This window comes from Hemiscyllium ocellatum, chromosome 50 (genome assembly GCF_020745735.1).
Source record: "Hemiscyllium ocellatum isolate sHemOce1 chromosome 50, sHemOce1.pat.X.cur, whole genome shotgun sequence".
Taxonomy (NCBI): domain Eukaryota; kingdom Metazoa; phylum Chordata; class Chondrichthyes; order Orectolobiformes; family Hemiscylliidae; genus Hemiscyllium; species Hemiscyllium ocellatum.
The window spans coordinates 607,418-626,688 of NC_083450.1; the positions used below are offsets into that span (position 1 = coordinate 607,418).

Consider the following 19,271-nt stretch of genomic DNA (forward strand, 5'->3'; position numbering starts at 1 on the left):
CACTGGGACACTTTTGGGTTGGGATACCTGGTCGGATTGGACAGGTTGGACCGAAGGGTCTATTTCCATGCTAAACATCTCTATGACTCTATGATATCATTGTAGGTCTGCAGTCACATGTAGACCAAACCAGGTAAGGACTGAAGATGTCTTTCCCGAACGGGCATTTTATTAGTGACCAGGTGGTGTTTTAAGCAATTGATAGTGGTTACCTAGTCAACATTAGAATAACTTTTCATTCCAGTATTTTTTTAAAAATTATTTTACATTTCCTCGTGGGAATCAGACTCATGCCCTGGATTTCGATTACCACTATGTCACTGTAATGTCTTTTGCCCCAGGTTACAGTTTGTGAATTTGAATGTTACCACCTGGGGGAGGTATAAGTACATTTTGAGATTTAATCAGCTCCAGATCTAAATGTGACTTCACTTCTAAAAGGTGAGTGGCTCACAGCCAAGTATCAAGGAACCGGATCTGCTAACATTTACTTTGATGTTGGGACTGTAGCTGCTCCACTCTGGGTGAACAGAACACTAGAAACAAATTGTTTTTAAATTATTCACCATGAAACAAAACATGGACAAAATGTACCAATGACCTGCCTCTCCTGTTGAAACCATTAGAGTCATGTTCTTCTATCAGCAACAGAAGTATCACTGGTACATCAGTGGTTGGATGTTGTGTGGTCACACCTGGAGGTTTTCATGTAGTGCCTGTAAACCTTGCTCAGCTGATTTCAGCTGCACCGCAGTTAAAAAGGCACATGACTTCTGCAACCTGGGCATGGAAGAAAGTAAATTAGCCAGAATTTCTGAGTGCTCTCCAAAGATCCCTGCCGGAACCTCTGTGCTGAGGACATCAGCTCATCACCTGTTGTGTGCAATTTTAATCTCACAGCTCCCATCTCCTCCACACTAAAAATCACACAACACCAAATTATAGTCGAACAGGTTTGTTTGGACATATGAGTTTTCAGAGCACTGCTCCACACCTCCACATCATGATCTCCAAACTTGTAAAAACAATTTATCTATCTGCAAAGTTCTCATCCCTGTTCCCGTCGAAGACTCGTACTCACTATCGCTACGATTAACTCCAAACAGACCAGGAGTTGAATGGTCTGCACCCAACTAACGGGGAGCCTAGTTCCATCCTGTGAGGTAAAGCATTTATCTCTAAGTATTTCCTAAACAACTTGTTCAGAGATTTTATTACGTAGTTCTGGTGCAGGTGGGACTTCAGTCAAGGTCTCCTGGCTTGGTGATAGGGCATTACTACTGCAATACAAGAAAGCTTGGCAAAGCATTCAAGTATTTTTTAATTCCTGTTGAGAAATGTTATGATACACTTCTGGAGCAGGGAGGAGTTGAATGCAGGCCTTCTGGCTGAAAGAAAGAACACTCCCACTGCACCACAAGAGCCCTAGGTGAAGCATTTTTAAAAATTATTCTCTAACCTATTTTCTAATCAACCTATTTAGAGATGTTATTACACATCTTTGGAGCAGGTGGGACTTGAAACTGAGACTCCTGGTCCAGGGTACGGACACTACCACTGTGCCACAAGAGGGCGTTGGCACCTAAATAAGTACAATGCAGCTACATTTGAATATTTGGATAATGAACTATTTATATCTAAAATTGTCACACAGATGTTACTCAATACTGTCATGTATTCAATACTCCAGTAACTGAGGAGTGCTGTATTTTCAGAAATACTGTCTTTTGGAAGTACTCTAAACAGATATTCCAACTCACTGTTAAATCATGTAAAAGATCACATGGTGTTATTCAAAAACAGTTCTCCTAGTGTTGTGACCAACATTCACCTCAACAAACAGTATAACTGCTAGTTGGAGGGCCTAAGGTGTCATATTAAACATCGAGCTAATTCAAAACAAACTCCTTTGTCATCAGGAATGTTCAGAAGTCCTGAGGAGACAAGAGATGCATTATAAAAATTAAATATAGTAAGGACAGAAAATAAAAGGAATCATTAATGCTGTCCACATATGACATCACACATCTGCTCTCCAGTTTAAATAATCCAACTATTTAGAGGGTGCATCTTCAAAACAGCAAGGTTTGCATTTCTGCCTATTTTGCGTCTTTGCCGATATTCAATCAGGTTCCTTTCTTTAGTGAACTTGAAGACTTAGTTAAGTGTAGTTTAACTTGCATGACAGCATCCATAATGGCAGAACAGTTTCTATTTAGACACCAGATATAATGTTAAAATCATTGAGGAAGATATATAAGCAGGGATAATTATTTCAGGTGCAGGATTGTTTAAAATGAAGTCCATTTCTGGTGTGAGTCAGATCCTGATGTGTTGCTGAACCTGGTCCATGTCTGTACCTGTTATGGGTCTATTCTCAGTGTGAGTGTTACCTAGTTAGGAGTGTGCTGCAAGTAGGAATGTTTTCCCAGTGTTTGTTGTTGCTGCAGCTGGAAATTTGTTCCAGTTGTATTCACTTCCGTGTGTGTGTGTGTGTGTGTGTGTTCGTTCAACTCTGGAAGTGTTTTATTCTAGATGTGAGTGTATACCAGATGAGGGTCTGCTGAGGGTTTGTTCTCTTGAGGTCTGGAAGTCTATGATCTTGATGTGGCTCTTTGAGTCTCTTCTGTTGTAGTATGGTGTAATTGGTTGGGAAACTGTTCCATGTGTTGATCTGCTTCTAGTACCTTTTAGTTTTAGGTATTGATTCTTCCAGGTGTGGATGTGTGGTTCTGAAACACAGCAGTTCCATTTCCTCTGAGAATTAGTTCCAGATATGAACCTGTTCCACATGCAGGTGTGCTGGGCTTCTCTTTCAGGAGTGGATCTGTTTCAGGTTTGGGACTTCTCCAGTTGTGGGACCTTACAGGTGTGTTACTGTTTCATATTTGAGTCTGTGTAGATTCATTTGTTGGTCTGTTCCAACTTTTGTGGTCTCCTCTGTCTTAGGTCTGGATCTATTATGATGTGGGTATGCCCAAGTTCTGCATCTGTCAAGGAAAGGGTGTGGTTCAATTCTAGATCTCTCCAGGAGTGACTATGCTTTAGTCCTAAAGGTGTGTTTCAGTCCTGGATCTATCCAGGCATGGGTGTGTTTTAGTCCTGGATCTATCAGGCGTGGATGTGTTTCAGTCCTGGATCTATCCAGGCGTGGATGTGTTTCAGTCCTGGATCTATCAGGCGTGGATGTGTTTCAGTCCTGGATCTATCCAGGCGTGGATGTGTTTCAGTCCTGGATCTATCCAGGCGTGGGTGTGTTTTAGTCTTGGATTGATTCATTGATTCATTCATCATCACACATCCCAAAGCACAGTGAAAAGCTTTGTTTATGAGTACTACAGGCAGATCAAGGATACAGATCATACATGTAAAAACGTAGACAGAGACACACAGGTTACGTTGCACAGGGCATGCGCTAGGCACCATCAACATTATTTGAAGTTAGAGACTCCATTCATCAGTCTAATAACAGCTGAGGGAAGCTGTTCCGGAGCCTGCTGATGTGTTCAAGCTTCAGTATCTTCTGCCTGACGGAAGAGGTTGCGGAGATCATTACCAGGTGCAATGGATCTTTCATGATGTTGGCTGCCTTTCTGCTGTAACAAGCTGGATAAATGGAGTCCATGGATGGAAGGTTGGCTTCCGTGATGCTCTGGGATGTACACACAACTTTCTGTAGTTTCTTATGGTTCTGGGCAGTTCCCATACAAACGTTATGCACCTGGACAGTATGCTTTTGATAATGCACCTGTAAACATTTGTGAGAATTCTTATGGATGTGCCAAATTACCTGAGCCGTCTGAAGTAGAAAACACATTGTTTTGCCTTCTTGACCATTACACCTATGTGAGAAGTCCAGGATAAGTTGTTGACTATTGTTGGCCATGTCCTAGTCTGGATCTGTTCAGGAGTGGGTGTCTTTTAATTCTGGATATGTCCAAGAGTAAGTTTTCAGTTCTGGATTTGTCCTGGAATGAATGGCCTGGGTCCTTTCTTCCCTGAACTGTTGGAGGCTGAGGGGTGATCTTATAGAAGTTTATAAACCCATGAGGGGCATGGATAGGATGAATAAACAAGGTGTTTTTCCGAAGGTGTGGGAGTCCAAAACTAGAGGGCATTGGTTTAAGGTGAGAAGGGTAAGATTTTAAAAAGGATCTGGGGGGAAATTACTTCACTGTGAGGCTGGTGTGCATGAAATGAGCTGTCATAGGAAGTGATGGGCGCAGGTACAATTACAACATTTAATAGGCATCTGGATGGCTTTATGAATATGAAGGGTTTAAAGGGATATGGGCCAAATGTTGGCAAATGAGACTAAGAGTAAAAAGTGAGGTCTGCAGATGCTGGAGATCAGAGCTGAAAATGTGTTGCTGGTTAAAGCACAGCAGGTCAGGCAGCATCCAAGGAACAGGAAATTCGACGTTTCGCCAGAAACGTCGAATTTCCTGTTCCTTGGATGCTGCCTGACCTGCTGTGCTTTAACCAGCAACACATTTTCAGCAAATGAGACTAAGGTCAGGTTGGGATGTCTGGTCAGCCTGGACGGGACTATTTCAGTGCTGTATGCTACTCCGGCTCTGGAGCTATCTGGTTCCAGGTCTGGACCTTTTCAGTGTGTGATATGTTCTAGATGTGTTCCTGATCCTTGTGCAGCTGGTTCTCAGGTATGGACTTGGTCAGGTGCAGTAGGTCAGTTCATGAGGTACACCCCAATGGTGCAGTCTCAGTTCTAGCTATTTGTTTGGGGGCGTGAGGGTAGTGAATGTTGTGGTTTTTTTTCAAATCGGGTGGGGTTTTATTACAGTGGGGAAGTGTATATTTTCCCCGGCGGTGGGGGACGGGGTGGAGTTTATTGTAGATATGGGCGGGACCTCCAGGTGTATTGGTACCTGTTTGTGGGCGGACTCTCCTCATTTTGTCCTGGAGCTGCTCTGTGAGGGCTGATGGTTTTGAAGCGACATTTTGACACAGATTGTTCCACCATGAAGCCGCGACGCCGAAGTTCCTCTCTTCTGTTGTTGGGGGTCTACCTCGGAGCAGGTGAGTCCTAGGGCTGGGGGAGACAATAACGTGGCTTAGTGTTCACACTTTCGGGGAGGTTTGTGCTTTTCTAAGGGATAGGTCACCTGTCGGGAGAAAGGTGAGCCTAGAATTAGTGCAGCAAAAATATGGGAGCAGCGGGACCAGAACAACCTGGGAAATGGGAATATTAGATCAAGGGCGGATTACAAAAGTCCTGAAATCTGCTGGAATTGCTTCTTCTGAATTAGCTGTGGACAAAGCCACCTAGGGTTATGTCTCTCCGACCTCTGTGTGGTTTGTAAGGAAAGCGGGAGAGTGTGAGCGAAAAAGAAAACTCCGCCGGGAAATGTTTAACCGGTAAATAACCGGGTACAATGCAAACTGGCGGCTTGGTGGTTACTGTGTGAACAATCCGTGGGTGGATAGTTGCTTTGGGGAGAGATAAGAGGGAGAAGGAATTAGATTCAGCCCTGGCCTCTAGGGGGTAATTCTGCCCCTTTTTGTTTTGAGGAGTGAGGTGGTGTTAAAGAGGCTGTTTGTCGGTATTCAGGATTTGGAGATACCGGTGTTGGACTGGGGTGTACACCCCCTGGTGAAGGAGAGTCGCTCCGAAAGCTAGTGTGCTTCCAATTAAACCTGTTGGACTATAACCTGGTGTTGTGTGACTTTGAACTTTGTTCCTCTGTAAGTCCCTTCGGTGATGGTGAAGTCCCCCCCCACCCAGTCTCCCCCTGGGCAGAGACACCGCTGTAAATGATTGGTGATTGATGGTGATCTCTGTGTCCCTGCATCTTGAGGGCTCACGCTCGCTTTGTGGACCCGCGCTCTCCACAAAGTATAAAATCCACGGCTGTTATGACCGCCTTGTAGTGACTTGATTGCCAGCTTTTTTTTCCCACAATCATCACAATAAATAACTGCTGGAGAAACTCAGCAGATCTGGCAGCTTCTGTGCAGAGAGAAACGGAGTTGAAGCGACTTTACTCTCTCCACAGAAGCTGCAGGCGTTTCTCCAGGTCCCCCTGCCTTTATTTAACTTCACTCTAACCACGTCTCAGTGTTACCGCACATTGAGGGGACCCACTCAGCTCCAGTTAGTGTGGGTACACAGGTCTATTAGCGCGGGAAGGCATTCCTTTTACCTCATTCCTTCAGGCTGGCTGCTGTGAATATATTATTCTGATTTATATCATCGACCACGAGGTAACTCGCGTCAGAATTATTCATCAAAAGCGCAGTGAGAGGATCGACACCATGAGGCGTAGCCCGAGGTGGGGAAGCAACACAACAGAGAGTGGGGGGTGGGGGGTGGCAGTGGTTAGTGTCGGCGCTTGTTCCGGGCATGAATATTCCATGACTTTAGAGTCAGCGCTGCTTTGCATTTCCATACAGTGGGATGTTTTACTGAAGGGTAAAAAGTGAGGTCTGCAGATGCTGGAGATCAGAGCTGAAAATGTGTTGCTGGTTAAAGCGCAGCAGGTCAGGCAGCATCCAAGGAGCAGGGAATTCGCCGTTTCGGGCCAGAGCCCTTCATCCGGAAAGTTTTACTGAAGGGGCAAGTCCAGAGGAGAGCTGCGCTGTAACGAATCAACATTTACTGCTCTGCACAATGCAATCAATACCAGCTAAAATTAAAAATCACCCAACACCAGGTAATACTCCAACAGGTTTATACAAAAGCACCAGCTTTCGGATGAAGGAGCAGTGCTCTGAAAGCTAGTGCTTCCAAATAAACCTGTTGGACTGTAACCTGATGTGTGATTTTTAACTTTGTACACCCCAGTCCAACACCGGCTCCTCCAATTCACAGCTACAGTTGGTGACTTTACTTTTAAATAGTCTTCAAGTACTTGAATTTTTTTTCCCCAGCACTCTGCATTTCATCAGTCACCTTACACTCTTTTGTCTGGTTACCTGAAAGCTGAACGCAATAACACTGTTACATGGCACTGGCTGCTTCCCAGATCTGATCTAAATCCCCAGTTGGACACATAAATAAAGGTTTGTTCATGGGTTGCTTCGCTATGGCCAAGCTTGATCCTGTCCAGGGGCCAGGAATAGTGATCTGTGGTGAAAGCCAACTCATTGCTTTTGTCCTTAGGACTAAAGGACCACCCCACAAACTGCATTTTTAAAACAATCATTAGAATTAGAATCAAACAATTTTACAGTCCAGAAGGAAGCCATTTGACCCATCGAGTCTGTACATGCTCCCAAAACAGCTGGTTCCACTCTCCAGGCTATTCAAGTCGCCCTCAAAATTCATCACTTTCAAACATATAATACTTGTCCTTTGCAACCTGCTACACAGTTCATTGCAAATCCTATTAATCCCCTGAGTAAAGAGATTTCTCTTCATCTCAGTCCTGGCTGTCTTGTTTACAATCTTAAAATTGCAACTCCTAGTTACTACATACACCATTCTTTATCCTGTCAAAATTGTCCCCAGTTTTGAACACCTCTTAATGTTGTTTTTAATTCATTGGTCATGGACATAGCTGCCTGGCCAGCATTTCATTACCTGTAATAAAAGCCAAAAGATCTGCCAATGCTGTAAGTCAGGGGAAAAAAAAGACTTTGTTGGTAAAACTCAGCACATCTGGCATCATCTGTGAAGAGAAATCAAAGTTAATGTTTCGGGTCTGGTGACCTTTCTCCATCTTCAGTGTTTTTTTTATTTCATTGCCTAACACAAATTACTCTTGAGAAGGTGGTGGTGAGCTGTCTTTTTGAATCTTTCATTAATAGACCAAAGGGTTGTTAAGATTAAACTGCATTGCTGTGGGTCTGGAGTCATACCTAGACTTGTCCTTCCTTTAGTTAATGAACCAGATGGTCCCTCCTTCTTCATATCAGATTTCCTTTAAAATTAAAGTTTTATCATTTACCATGGTGAAATTCAAGTCCGTTACCTGGGCATGCCAGAATCATTGTCCAGCGATAATACCAATAGGGTATCGCCTCCCAGATTTTGCATACTGATGAAGGGCTAATGTCCAAAACATCAGCTCTCCTGCTCCGCTGATGCATTGAATTCTCCAATTTCAAATAAAATCCCTTCCCTTCCCCCGACTCCCTTCCAGCCCCTCCCTCGCCCTTCCACTCTCCCCAGACACCGATCAGATTCATTGCTCCTATTGACTTTCTACCTGTCTTCACCAATCCCCACTTCACCACCCTGCCCCTGCCACCCTCCTTATCTGCAGCTCCCCTTACACCCACCCCCCCAGTCCTGAAGAAGGGTTACACCCAAAATGTCAACTTCTCCAACTTCTGATGCTGCCTGGGTTGCTGTGTTCTTCCAGCCTCTTGCTTGTCTACCTCAGATGCTGCCTGACCTGCTGTGCTTTTCCAGTGCCACACTTTTCCACTCTGACTCTCCTGCACCTGCAGTGCTCACTTTCTCCTCGTCTTACACACTGCCCAACACAAGACCTGTGAGTAAATTGGAGGCCATATTTCAGCTCACTGCCAGACGTTATTGCTGGAGCTGTGATGTTTCAGGAGACAGGTGTGCTTGCCAAGTCCCTCTTGGATAGAGACAAAACAAACTGCAGATGCTGGAATCCAAAGTAGACAAGCAGGAAGCTGGAAGAACACAGCAAGCCAGGCAGTGTCAGGAGGTGGAAAAGTCAACATTTCAGGTGTAACCCTTCTTGGATGCTGCTCAGTTCAAGCAATGAGTAGTTTGTGCTATGATTCAGGATCTCCCATCCTGCACACCCCCTCAACCCCCCCACCCCACCCCCCCAACCTGCTTCCCCCTCCTCCCTCTCCACCCCAGTGGAACCGGCTTCTTTCCTCACTGTCAGTTTGACACACTATTGTACTGCCATTCTCACATCATCTGAACTATCAACATCCTTTTTCCGCCCAGCACTCCACCTTTCCCTGTGCCCCCGCCCCCTCCTGCCGTGACATCAGCTCCAATGATGAGTCATCTAGAGTCAAAATGTTAGCCTGCTCTCTCATAATGCATACTGTCTGACCCACTGTGATCTCCAGCACTTTTTGTTTTTAGCCATGTATCAGAAGGAAGCAAGCATGAGGCTGGAAGAACACAGCAAGCCAGGCAGCTCCATGAGGTGGAGAAGTCAATGTTTGAGGTGTAACCCTTCTTGAGGACTGGGGCTGGGTGTAAGGGGAGGTGCAGATAAGGAGGGTAGAGTGTTTTGGGTGGGGGAGGGATCAGGTTGGTGAGGTAGGAATAGGTGAATACAGGTAGATTCTGGATTAGTGGTGCTGGAAGAGCACAGCAGTTCAGGCAGCATCCAAGGAGCAGCAAAATCGACCTTTCGGGCAGAAGCCCTTCATCAGGAATAAAGGCAGTGAGCCTGAAGCGTGGAGAGATAAGCTAGAGGAGGGTGGGGGAGGGGATGAAGGTGATAGGTCAGGGAGGAGAGAGTGGAGTAGATAGGTGGAAAAGGAGATAGGCAGGTCGGACAAGTCCGGACAAGTCATGGTGACAGTGCTGAGCTGGCCCGAAATGTCGATTTCGCTGCTCCTTGGATGCTGCGTGAACTGCTGTGCTCTTCCAGCACCACTGATCCAGAATCTGGTTTCTAGCATCTGCAGTTATTGTTTTTACCTCGTTAAATACAGGTAGAGGTTGGGAGGTTTGGGAGGAGTGAACTGGTTGGTAGCTGGAAGGAAGAATTAAAAAGTGTGGGGCTGGAAAAGCACAGCTGGTCCAGTGCCATAAATTTTGACTCTGATCTCCAGCATTTGCAGTCCTCATTTTCTCTGAGCTGAAAGGAAGGGTCAATCAGAGGAATGGAAGGGATGGGGAGGAGGGGGGGAAGGGAGGTTATTTGAAATTGGACAACTCAGTGTTGAGTCCTCTGGGCTGTAGGCTACCCAGGTGGAAGATGAAGTATTATCTCTAACTAAGTATGTATCAGAAAGAAGGAAGGAGAGGAAGGAAGACATATTGGTATTTTCATTCTATTGCTTGTGAACATTGCCCTCCTTATTGTGACTGGATGTTTGGTTAATTTATACACAGGTTTCCCCAACACTTATAGGAAGAGAAACTGACTGTAACACCTCCTATAACTTGTATAACAGTACTGTACACGGTATCCCAGACTTCAGGCTGGATGGAGACAGGGACAATGGTGATTAAGACTCTCTAGGGGCTTAGAAGAAATGTCCAGAACACTGGCTTTGCTGATAGTCATATCACTACCCTCCTTGTGATTATAAAAAATATTGCATTAAATTCTCTATCACCATGATTTGGAGGAGCCGGTGTTGGACTGGAGGAGACAAAGTTAAAAATCACACAGCTATAAATTCTGTGTCTTATGGTTCTGCTTCACAACCAGCTGTTGAAGGAGCAGTGCTTTGAAAACTAGTGCCTCCAAATAAATTTGTTGGACTATAACCTGGTGTTGTGTGACTTTTAACACTATCACCATTTCATTGTGTCTTTCTCCCATCCTCGAACACTATGATTATATTGTAGATACAAGATTTGTAGTCTTTATTTGCTGCATCTTTATTCTTCTTTACGCATAAAATGTAGTCCAAGGAAACGCTTGTGTTCATGGTACAAGAAACTTAAGTTTCAACTCCAATGAAAGGCAATGTCTGTGTCCTCCTGACACACTAGCTGCTTTGTATTCAGATCTTTATCAAAATCCAAATGGGATAAATCAAAATTATTAAATTTATTGCACTTCTGCACAGTTCTTGTCTATAAGTGTGCTTCTGGTGGTCACATGTTCCACTGTAAATTCTTACCTCTGTATTTATAATGGAAAGTGCCTATGTTAACTTACGCTCCAGATATTGGTGCCATCTCAGTCTTGAGCTGAAAATGTGTTGCTGGAAAAGCGCAGCAGGTCAGGCAGCATCCAAGGAACAGGAAATTCGACGTTTCGGGCATGAGCCCTACATCAGGCCATCTCAGTCTTGCATCTTTCAGCCCTCGACCTCAATAGCCAAGCTTCTCTGCTTCAACAAATTTTACTTTTCTTAATTCCCAATTTAAGATTAGTGTTGTCTTTGACTATCTGTTATTAATAGTGGGGTATAAACAAATGGAAAGACTAAAGCAAAGTGTTGAATTATGTTTCCATACCTGTGTCCAATTATTACTTGCTTTCTAACTCCACTTTGCCTGAATGTTAGAAACAACATGCAATATTATGAGGAAAGGACAGGAGACATGAAGAAACTCCTGTACCAGGACGATCCTATTATTCTGTGATTACACTTAGTCTGGATTCCATCTACAATTCGAAATGATTATGGACTAAAACTGGTACAATTTGTAGAATTCTGGTATCATTTTTAACAGCAACTTGTATATGTGTAGTAACTAACATCCCAGAAGCAACTACCAAACACAGTCTGACACAGAGCTACATCAGGAAACATTAGTGCATTCAACCAGATCCTTAATACACAAGTAGGAGGCTGGAAGAATACAGCAGGCCAGGCAGCATCAGGAGGTGGGGAAGTCAAGTTTCAGGTATAAGCCTTCTTTAGGCCTGTGTATTTCGGATTCCAGCATCTGCAGTTTTTTTTTGTCTTCAAACAGATTCATGCCTGACACAGCTCAGTTTTCAGAGATGTCTTAGTGGAGTGGGGCAGAGAGATTTCTGGACTGAATTCCAGAGCTTAGGGCTGGGCAACAGAAGGAATAGGGAACAGTGGCTCTCTTGACTCATTTACAAAGGTTAAAGCTAACACTTTCACCACACCCAGGTCGTCCCAAAGGGCTTGTGGCCAATGATGATCATGAAGTACCCTTGCTGTGAGGTTATACAAATGTGGCAAATCTGTGCCCACTGGGAAAACATAAACAGCAAATTTTGCAGCTGAGGAGTCTGATGATGGTTAACTCAAACTATCCCATGTTCAGATACAATCAGGAAACTGGTGTGTAAATTCACTGCTTCATACGTCTCACTAAAGCTCAGCGACTTGTCAAGGGTCAGTGTCACTTTGTTAGCAATTAAAGGTGGTTCATCTGCTTAAAAAGTTGCCGCTGTCAATTTTAAAAAACATTTAAACCAGGGTGGAAATATTGAAGGGACTAGGTTTTCACGATTGACTGGAATGATAATGTCCATCCAGAGTGATTAAGTGACGTGGGTTCTCAGCAATGACCTTGACTCAGCAGATCACTGTGACAACACCGACCAAATTAATTTAATAGTTGGCATGTTGCCCAACCAGCTCCTAGCTTTGGTGAATCATTAACCAGGGCAGCTATGTATCCCCACAACCCAACACGATCGATCCGCCCCTCCCCCCGAAAAGTGGTGTGTTTCTTCTGGTTAAAAAGTTCCCGTTTCTCGCTGTGGTTAATGATAACGGCTGAATTTCTGTCCTGAGTTTTATGTCCTGTGACTCTTGGAGCTCAGGTCAAGTCACTCGCTAAGCCCCATCCTATCGCTGACCTGCAGCTGTGCACAAACGACAACATCCACATCTCGGAAATTAACCTTTAAATATGTATTTTAATCTGACGTCGCAATGTGTGTCTTTTTGCAGCTGACTTTGAGAGGTTGTTTTCGGCTAGACCTGCACTATGGGAACAAACCAACCGTCAATGCTTGCAGTATTGTGACATATATTTATGGCTCTTTGTTGGCTCGGCCTCATACTGCGGAAACTGGACACAAGTTGTGATCCTGAACATAGCTGGTTGGGGAGAGTTTTTCTCCAGTCTGGACGGGTTAGAGCTCCGTGTTGTGTGTTTCCTTCTAATCGTTTCTTCCACTGAATGGAAGTTTTTCTCTTTTGCCTCCAGCCTTCTCAAGCGTTGGTAATGGATTACCTAGGCTGGGGCTTAGCAAAGTTTGAATGTACAGTTCATGAGGGAGGGAGACAGTGTTAGGAGCCAAGAACTGAGGGAGAAAACCCTGGTTTCAATAAACTCAGTTTGTAATTCTTCCTTATTTATTTTAAGCACACCTTTTGTTTATTTTCAAAATATAGAATGACATGATTTGTTGGCATTTATTTTGCATCCAAGCAGCAGACTCTTGGGTTAGTTATGGAAAGCAGATTGTATGAGTTGAAAGGGTGAAAAAAAAGTAAATCAGACAATGTGATCAGGAGCAATAGGATTAGAGGCTGTGATATGCAATGTCCTATACATAGCTTTTGTAACTGTCTTTTTTTTAATATGACCCAAGTCTTGATTATTCAATGGTTCTTATCAGCACCCAACCCCAACACACATGCATGTAACGTCACAGCCCATCCCTACATTCAATCTCCATTTACCCCTGGGAAGGGTGGTCATAACATATAATTTATGTACTTAATCCAGTTTCTGTCAGGACACAGATTGGCAGTACTTTAAATCATTGAAAGATTGTTGTCAGGTATCTTGGGTCTTCTCATATACTGACGTAAGGTAGTTTGTTCCTTATCACTGAGTATGGTCTTTTAACTCCTTAGATATGTAATATTTCTTAATTTTCATCTGTACAAAATAAATTGGGGGTCAGTTAGCTTGGATGGCTGGTTTGCAATGCAAAGGAACACCAACAATGCAGGTTCAATTCCTGTTCCAACGACCACAAATGACTCTTTTCAACCTCTCGTGCCTGAGGCAAGGTGACCCCCAGGTTAAATTACCATAAGTCTCTAATTACAGAGAGCCTTATGGCCTGGTAGGATTTTGGTGACTTTATCTTTTACTTTACGCAGTTGGTTATCAAATACAGCTCTCTAAAGATGTCTGTTGTCAAATGCTGATTCTAGACTGGTGTCTTCTCTTGTACTGATGTCAGAGTCATGGTATTAGCTACATCAGTAAGATTTACATGAATCTCATATCACATCTCTACACCCCTCCCTATAAGTTTCTCTCTGCTTGGTTTACATTATATTAGTAGTTTATTTTGTTTATGACCCACTTGGGCAAGATGCTGTAAATCAAACCCTGCTATTCCTGGAGTCATACTAAATGTCAAAGTGTTTCTAAGGTACTCACAGTACTTCAAGTTACCTTGCTCTCAGACTGAGGTTAACAGAAAGACCAGGTTTCTGTACTAAATAATTGTTATTTATTATAAGGAATTGGACTATAACTACAGGGAGGCAGTTAAACTATTGACATAAAACACTATTAACTAAAACATTAATCTGCTAACATAAACTCCCCTTACATTGCAGACAAATAAATAAGGAAAATACATTACTGACAGAACATAAAACAGTACTACATAGTTCCCTTCGGTCCTCGATGTTGTGCTGACTTTTTATCAAACTCAAAGATCAAACTAATCTATATTCCCTGGGGTCAGGGAGTCCAGAACTAGAGGGCATAGGTTTAGGGTGAGAGGGGAAAGATATAAAAGAGACCTAAGGGGCAACGTTTTCACACTGAGGGTTTTACGTGTATGGAATGAGCTGCCAGAGGAAGTGGTGGAGGCTGGTACAGTTGCAACATTTAAAAGGCATTTGGATGGGTATGGAATAGGAAGGGTTTGAAGGGATATGGGCCGGGTGCTGGCAGGTGGGACTAGATTGTGTTGGGATATCTGGTCGGCATGGACGGGTTGAACCGAAGAGTCTGTTTCCATGCTGTACATCTCTATGACTCTATTTTACCATCGTCCAAATGCCTATCTAAGAGTCGCTTAAATGTCCCTAATGTATCTGACTTTATTCCCACCGTTGGCAGTGCATTCCATGTACCCACGGCTCTATGCAAAGAACCTACCTCTGACATCTCCCCTAAACCTTCCTCTAATCACCTTAAAATTATGACTCCTTGTGATAGTCATTTCTGCCCTGGGGAAAAGTCTCTGACTATTCATCTAACTATGCCTCGTATCATTTTGTACACCTCTAGCAAGTCACTTCTCATCCTTCTTTGCTCCAATGAAAAAAGCCCGCGCTCCCTCAACCTTTCTTCATTAGACAAGCCCTCCAGTCCAGGCAGCATCCTGGTAAACCTCCTCTGCACCCTCTCCAAAGCTTCCACATCCTTCCTATAATGAGGCAACCAGAACTAAACACAATATTCCAAGTGTGGTCTAACCAGGGCTCTATAGAGCTGCAGCATAACCTCGTGGCTCTTAAACTCAATCCCCTGCTGATAAAAGCCAACACACCGTATGCCTTCTTAACAATCCTATCAAAGTGGGTGACAACTTTGAGGGATCTATGGACATGGACCCCAAGATCTCATTGCCAAGAATCCTGCCTTTAACCTGTATTTAAATTCAACCATCCAAAATGAATCATTTCACACTTTTCCAGGCTGAACTCCATCTGCCATTTATCAGCCCAGCTCTGCATCCTGTCAGTGTCCCATTAAAACTTGCAGCAACCCTCCACATTATCCACCTTTGTGTCATCAGCAGAGGTAGAAAAAAACTGTGAAGACAGTTCAGGGGTTTTTGCTCCCCAGTTCTGATGTGGATACTTTGCCTATCCAGACCCTTGGTGTTCAGTTGTCTGCCTTCTGGAAGCCTCCATTGGCTTATAAGAAGTACAGAACTAGTGATTCACTTAGAAAGTGTTTCTATTATATCAGTTCAAAAGTCACAGTTCAAAGCAACTGCTGTCGGAAAGGTAACTGATTTTCCTCAAGTTTCAACAGTTTTTTTTCACTGCTGAAAACAGGCAGCTTCTTTTGGAGAGAACAGAACACACTTCTTTGTCTTTCTCTGCATGTCTGTGTCTCTCGCTTGTTTTCAGTTCCAACCTGTTCAGTTAGCTGAGAACTAATCAGCTTTGCTTCTAAACATCTCCATGACTTTTGAAGGTCTGCACATTGCTGGAACCCATAACTTTAAAAAAAAACAAGAGTTCACAATGAGTATCAAATTCCTAGCTGTAAATGCAGCAGCCAACTTGGTAAATCCCTAATTTAAAAAAAAATTTTTCTACTTATAATCTACAGTTATTAATGACATAAAATATAAAAAATATATTACAACTTCCACTTACTTGCATAATCTTTGCAAACAGTGACATCATGGTCAACTTTAAAAATCACACAAAACCAGGTTATAGTCCAACATTTGTTACAGTTATCAATATTTTCCCCCAACCCTCAAAGGCACAATGATTTCAATGCCCCAGTCAATGTAGCAAATTAACCCATACTGTCACTCTACATTGGAAATCAGCTGTCCAGCCATTTGAGCTAATTGACCCAAGTAAATGATCAGATATACCTCAATGATCAGATATAGTATAGTGTCCCGCACTATCATCCGCAGTCTCACTCCTTGCCTCATGTAAGATCAATGGCACCCTGTTCCTTCTGAATGTCCCTTCAGATGTATTAGGATCATACACCATGGAAACAGACCCTTCGGTTCAACTCATCCATGCTGACCAGATATCCTAAATTAATCTAGATCCATTTGCCAGCATTTAGCCCATGTCACTCGAAACCCTTCCTATTTATGTACACATCCAGATGCCTTTTAAACATTGTACCAGTCGCCACTACCTCTGCCAGCAGCTCATTGTGTACATGCACCACCCTCTTCATGAAAAAGCTGCCCCTTAGGTCCCTATTAAATCTTTCCCCTCTCATCTTAAACCTATGCCCTCTAATTTAGGACTCTCCTACTCTGGAGAAAAAATATATCTTGGCTATTCACTCTATACATACCCCTCATGACTTATACACTTCTGTTAAAGACACCCCTCAGCCTCTGATTCTATGGGGTAAATAGCCCTGGCCTATTCAGCCTTTCCATACAGCTCAAACCCTTGCAAATCTTTTCTGCACAATTTCAAATTTAACAACATCTTTCCAATAGCAGAAGGGAAGGAGAAGTGTGCTATGTATTGGCCAAGACTTGAACCCAGGCCTCCCAAATGAACCACATATAACATATTGGTTACCCTGTTTATCTAGTGACTATTGTTTTTGACTTTCTCTTCCTTCACGGATTTTCAGGTTGACAAAGAGTTTATACCCAGTGCCCAGAGGCGTACCACCTCTGTTATTTGTGGGGTTTTTTTTTAGTTGTTTTATCTTCTTGTGATCTTGTGTTCAAAAATATTTTTGACCTTCGCCCCATTAACAGTTCTGCTGGTGAGTACCCATCATTCAACATTATTGTGCTAATACTGTATAGAGGTAATTCCCAAACAGGATTCTTATGCATCATTTACTTCGCAGTTTTGACCGGTTTCTATCTTTCCATTTGACAGTAGATGGAGTTAAGAACTTGTCACCTGGTTGACACCTACTTCCAAAGTAAATTTCCCAAAATCTTCACTCATCTATTGTCCCATATTAATTATCTCAGGAAACTGTTTATCGCAATGATCCTTTTCAGTGCTGTGATCTCTACTATTGTGAATGAACTTTTGTCACTTTATCTCCCTTTAAAATTGAACAAATCCATTTTTATCTCATTGTCTTTCCATAAAAAACTGATGTAATCATTGACTGTTTGGACACTCAGTTGAGTATTTTGCATCACAAAATATAATCCTGTATGTCTCTGGAAATGTCTGACCATCATACTGATTGCTACACTACTGCTCATCATTTTAAAATGTCTCCTGCAGATGTTCTGCAGGATTTCTCTTCACATTGTCTTTAGTATAACCACTTTGTGGTCATATACCAATGAATTTTCTACTATTGTCAAATGTTGCTTTTGTTCATTGTACCTTTTCAGCATTTGGTCTGCTGGACTATGTTCCAACCACCTTTGCAGATAGAATTTTCTGACCTTTGTACATTTTTTTTAGCTACACAAATTTGCTCAGTTGCTGGTAAAACTATTGCTAGAGAATAACATTCTTCTTCTACTACTCCTGGTTCTTTTTCTGCTCGGTTCACTGCTTCCCTAAAAGCATACCTACCATTAGTTGCGGCTTGACTGAAAGACAGGCTGGTCAAGAGTGAGGACTGCAGATGCTGGAAACCAGAGTTTAGATCAGAGTGGTGCTGGAAAAGCACAGTAAGTCAGGCAGCATCCGAGGAACAGGAAAATCGACGTTTCGGGCAAAAGCCCTTCATCAGGCATGATGAAGGCATTTGCCCAAAACATCGATTTTCCTGCTCCTCGGATGCTGCCTGACCTGCTGTGCTTTCCCAGCACCACTCTGATCTGAAAGACAGACTGTATCATTGCTTTATTTGTCAGTCTCAGCCTGAATCTTTGTGTGCATAGAGGCATTTTTGAGATTTATTTTGATCCTGATAATGTTGCCAAGGGAGCGTTTTCCATCTTGACCAGGAATTTCAGACCCATGAGATAGTCTGCTAACCTTTCACATCCCCACATAATTGCAAGCATTTCCTTCTCTACAGTTGCATTCCTCCTTTCAGTCACCATCAAAGTTCTCAAACTAAAATAGATTATGGTTTGGAGATGCTGGTGTTGGACTGGGGTGTACAAAGTTAAAAATCACACAGGTTATAGTGCTTTCAGAGGGCTGCTCCTTCACCAGATTGTTGTGGAGGACACAATTGTACGATTAGATTCTGTGCCATGTCAGTTTGCACTCTGATAAGGGCTGGTCCAAGTCCTCTGGATGATGTGTCCACTGCTAATAAGCCTCAGTTTGTGGTATTTTTACAACTGTAACTCCTCACTTGGAGCTATCACCATCACACATGGACCAGAACATCTGGGTTCAAATTCTACCTATCATAATATGTTTGAGCAGGCTAATTAAAAATAATTATTTTTCAATTAATTTCCTTTAACTTCAGGCAGAAGAAATCAGGCTCGAGTATATATAATTTGGGCCCTCAGAATTAGTCCCCTACCCAAAAGAAGAAAGCTATCCAAGCGGGTATCTTCTTCCTGATATATTGTGTTTTAGCTAGATTGCAATTTTTCTGGACTGCAAGTGTTGAGCAATACTCCTCAAGCAAGTATTTTACTACCAAAGAGAGAAGGAGTTGGGTTCATTTAGCTTTTGATACAGAAGACTGGATGAGATAATTTAACTTACAACACAAATTTAATATCATTGAATTGAATTTATTGTCACGTGTACCGAGGCACAGTGCGAACAATACAGGCAGATCAAATGGTTAATTAGCATAGAGAGTAAATAATAGGTAAACAACCGGAAAAAAAAACACAGGGACAGGCGAATTTTGAGAATCCATTCAGTATTCTAACAACAGTAGGGTAGAAACTGTTGTAAAACTGGCTGGTGCGTGTGTTCAGGCTTCTGTACCTTCTCCCTGATGGTAGAGGTTGTAGAAAAACACTGCCATGGTGGGATGGATCTTTGAGAATGCTAGTGGCCTTTCCTTGACAGCGGGCCTGGTCGATGGATTC

At 42.9% G+C, this 19,271-nt stretch overlaps 1 protein-coding gene across 1 annotated transcript in view; it reads left to right on the forward strand.

The window, feature by feature from the left end:
* The first annotated feature begins 4,934 nt into the window (after window positions 1–4,934).
* LOC132805571 (mucin-2-like) overlaps window positions 4,935–19,271 on the forward strand; it is a 48,425-nt gene continuing 34,088 nt past the window's right edge. Inside the window, exon 1 of the mRNA XM_060820700.1 lies at window positions 4,935–5,040. Within this exon, the coding sequence (XP_060676683.1) occupies window positions 4,944–5,040 (97 nt within the window). The 5' untranslated portion in view covers window positions 4,935–4,943. The remainder of the gene's footprint in view (window positions 5,041–19,271) is intronic.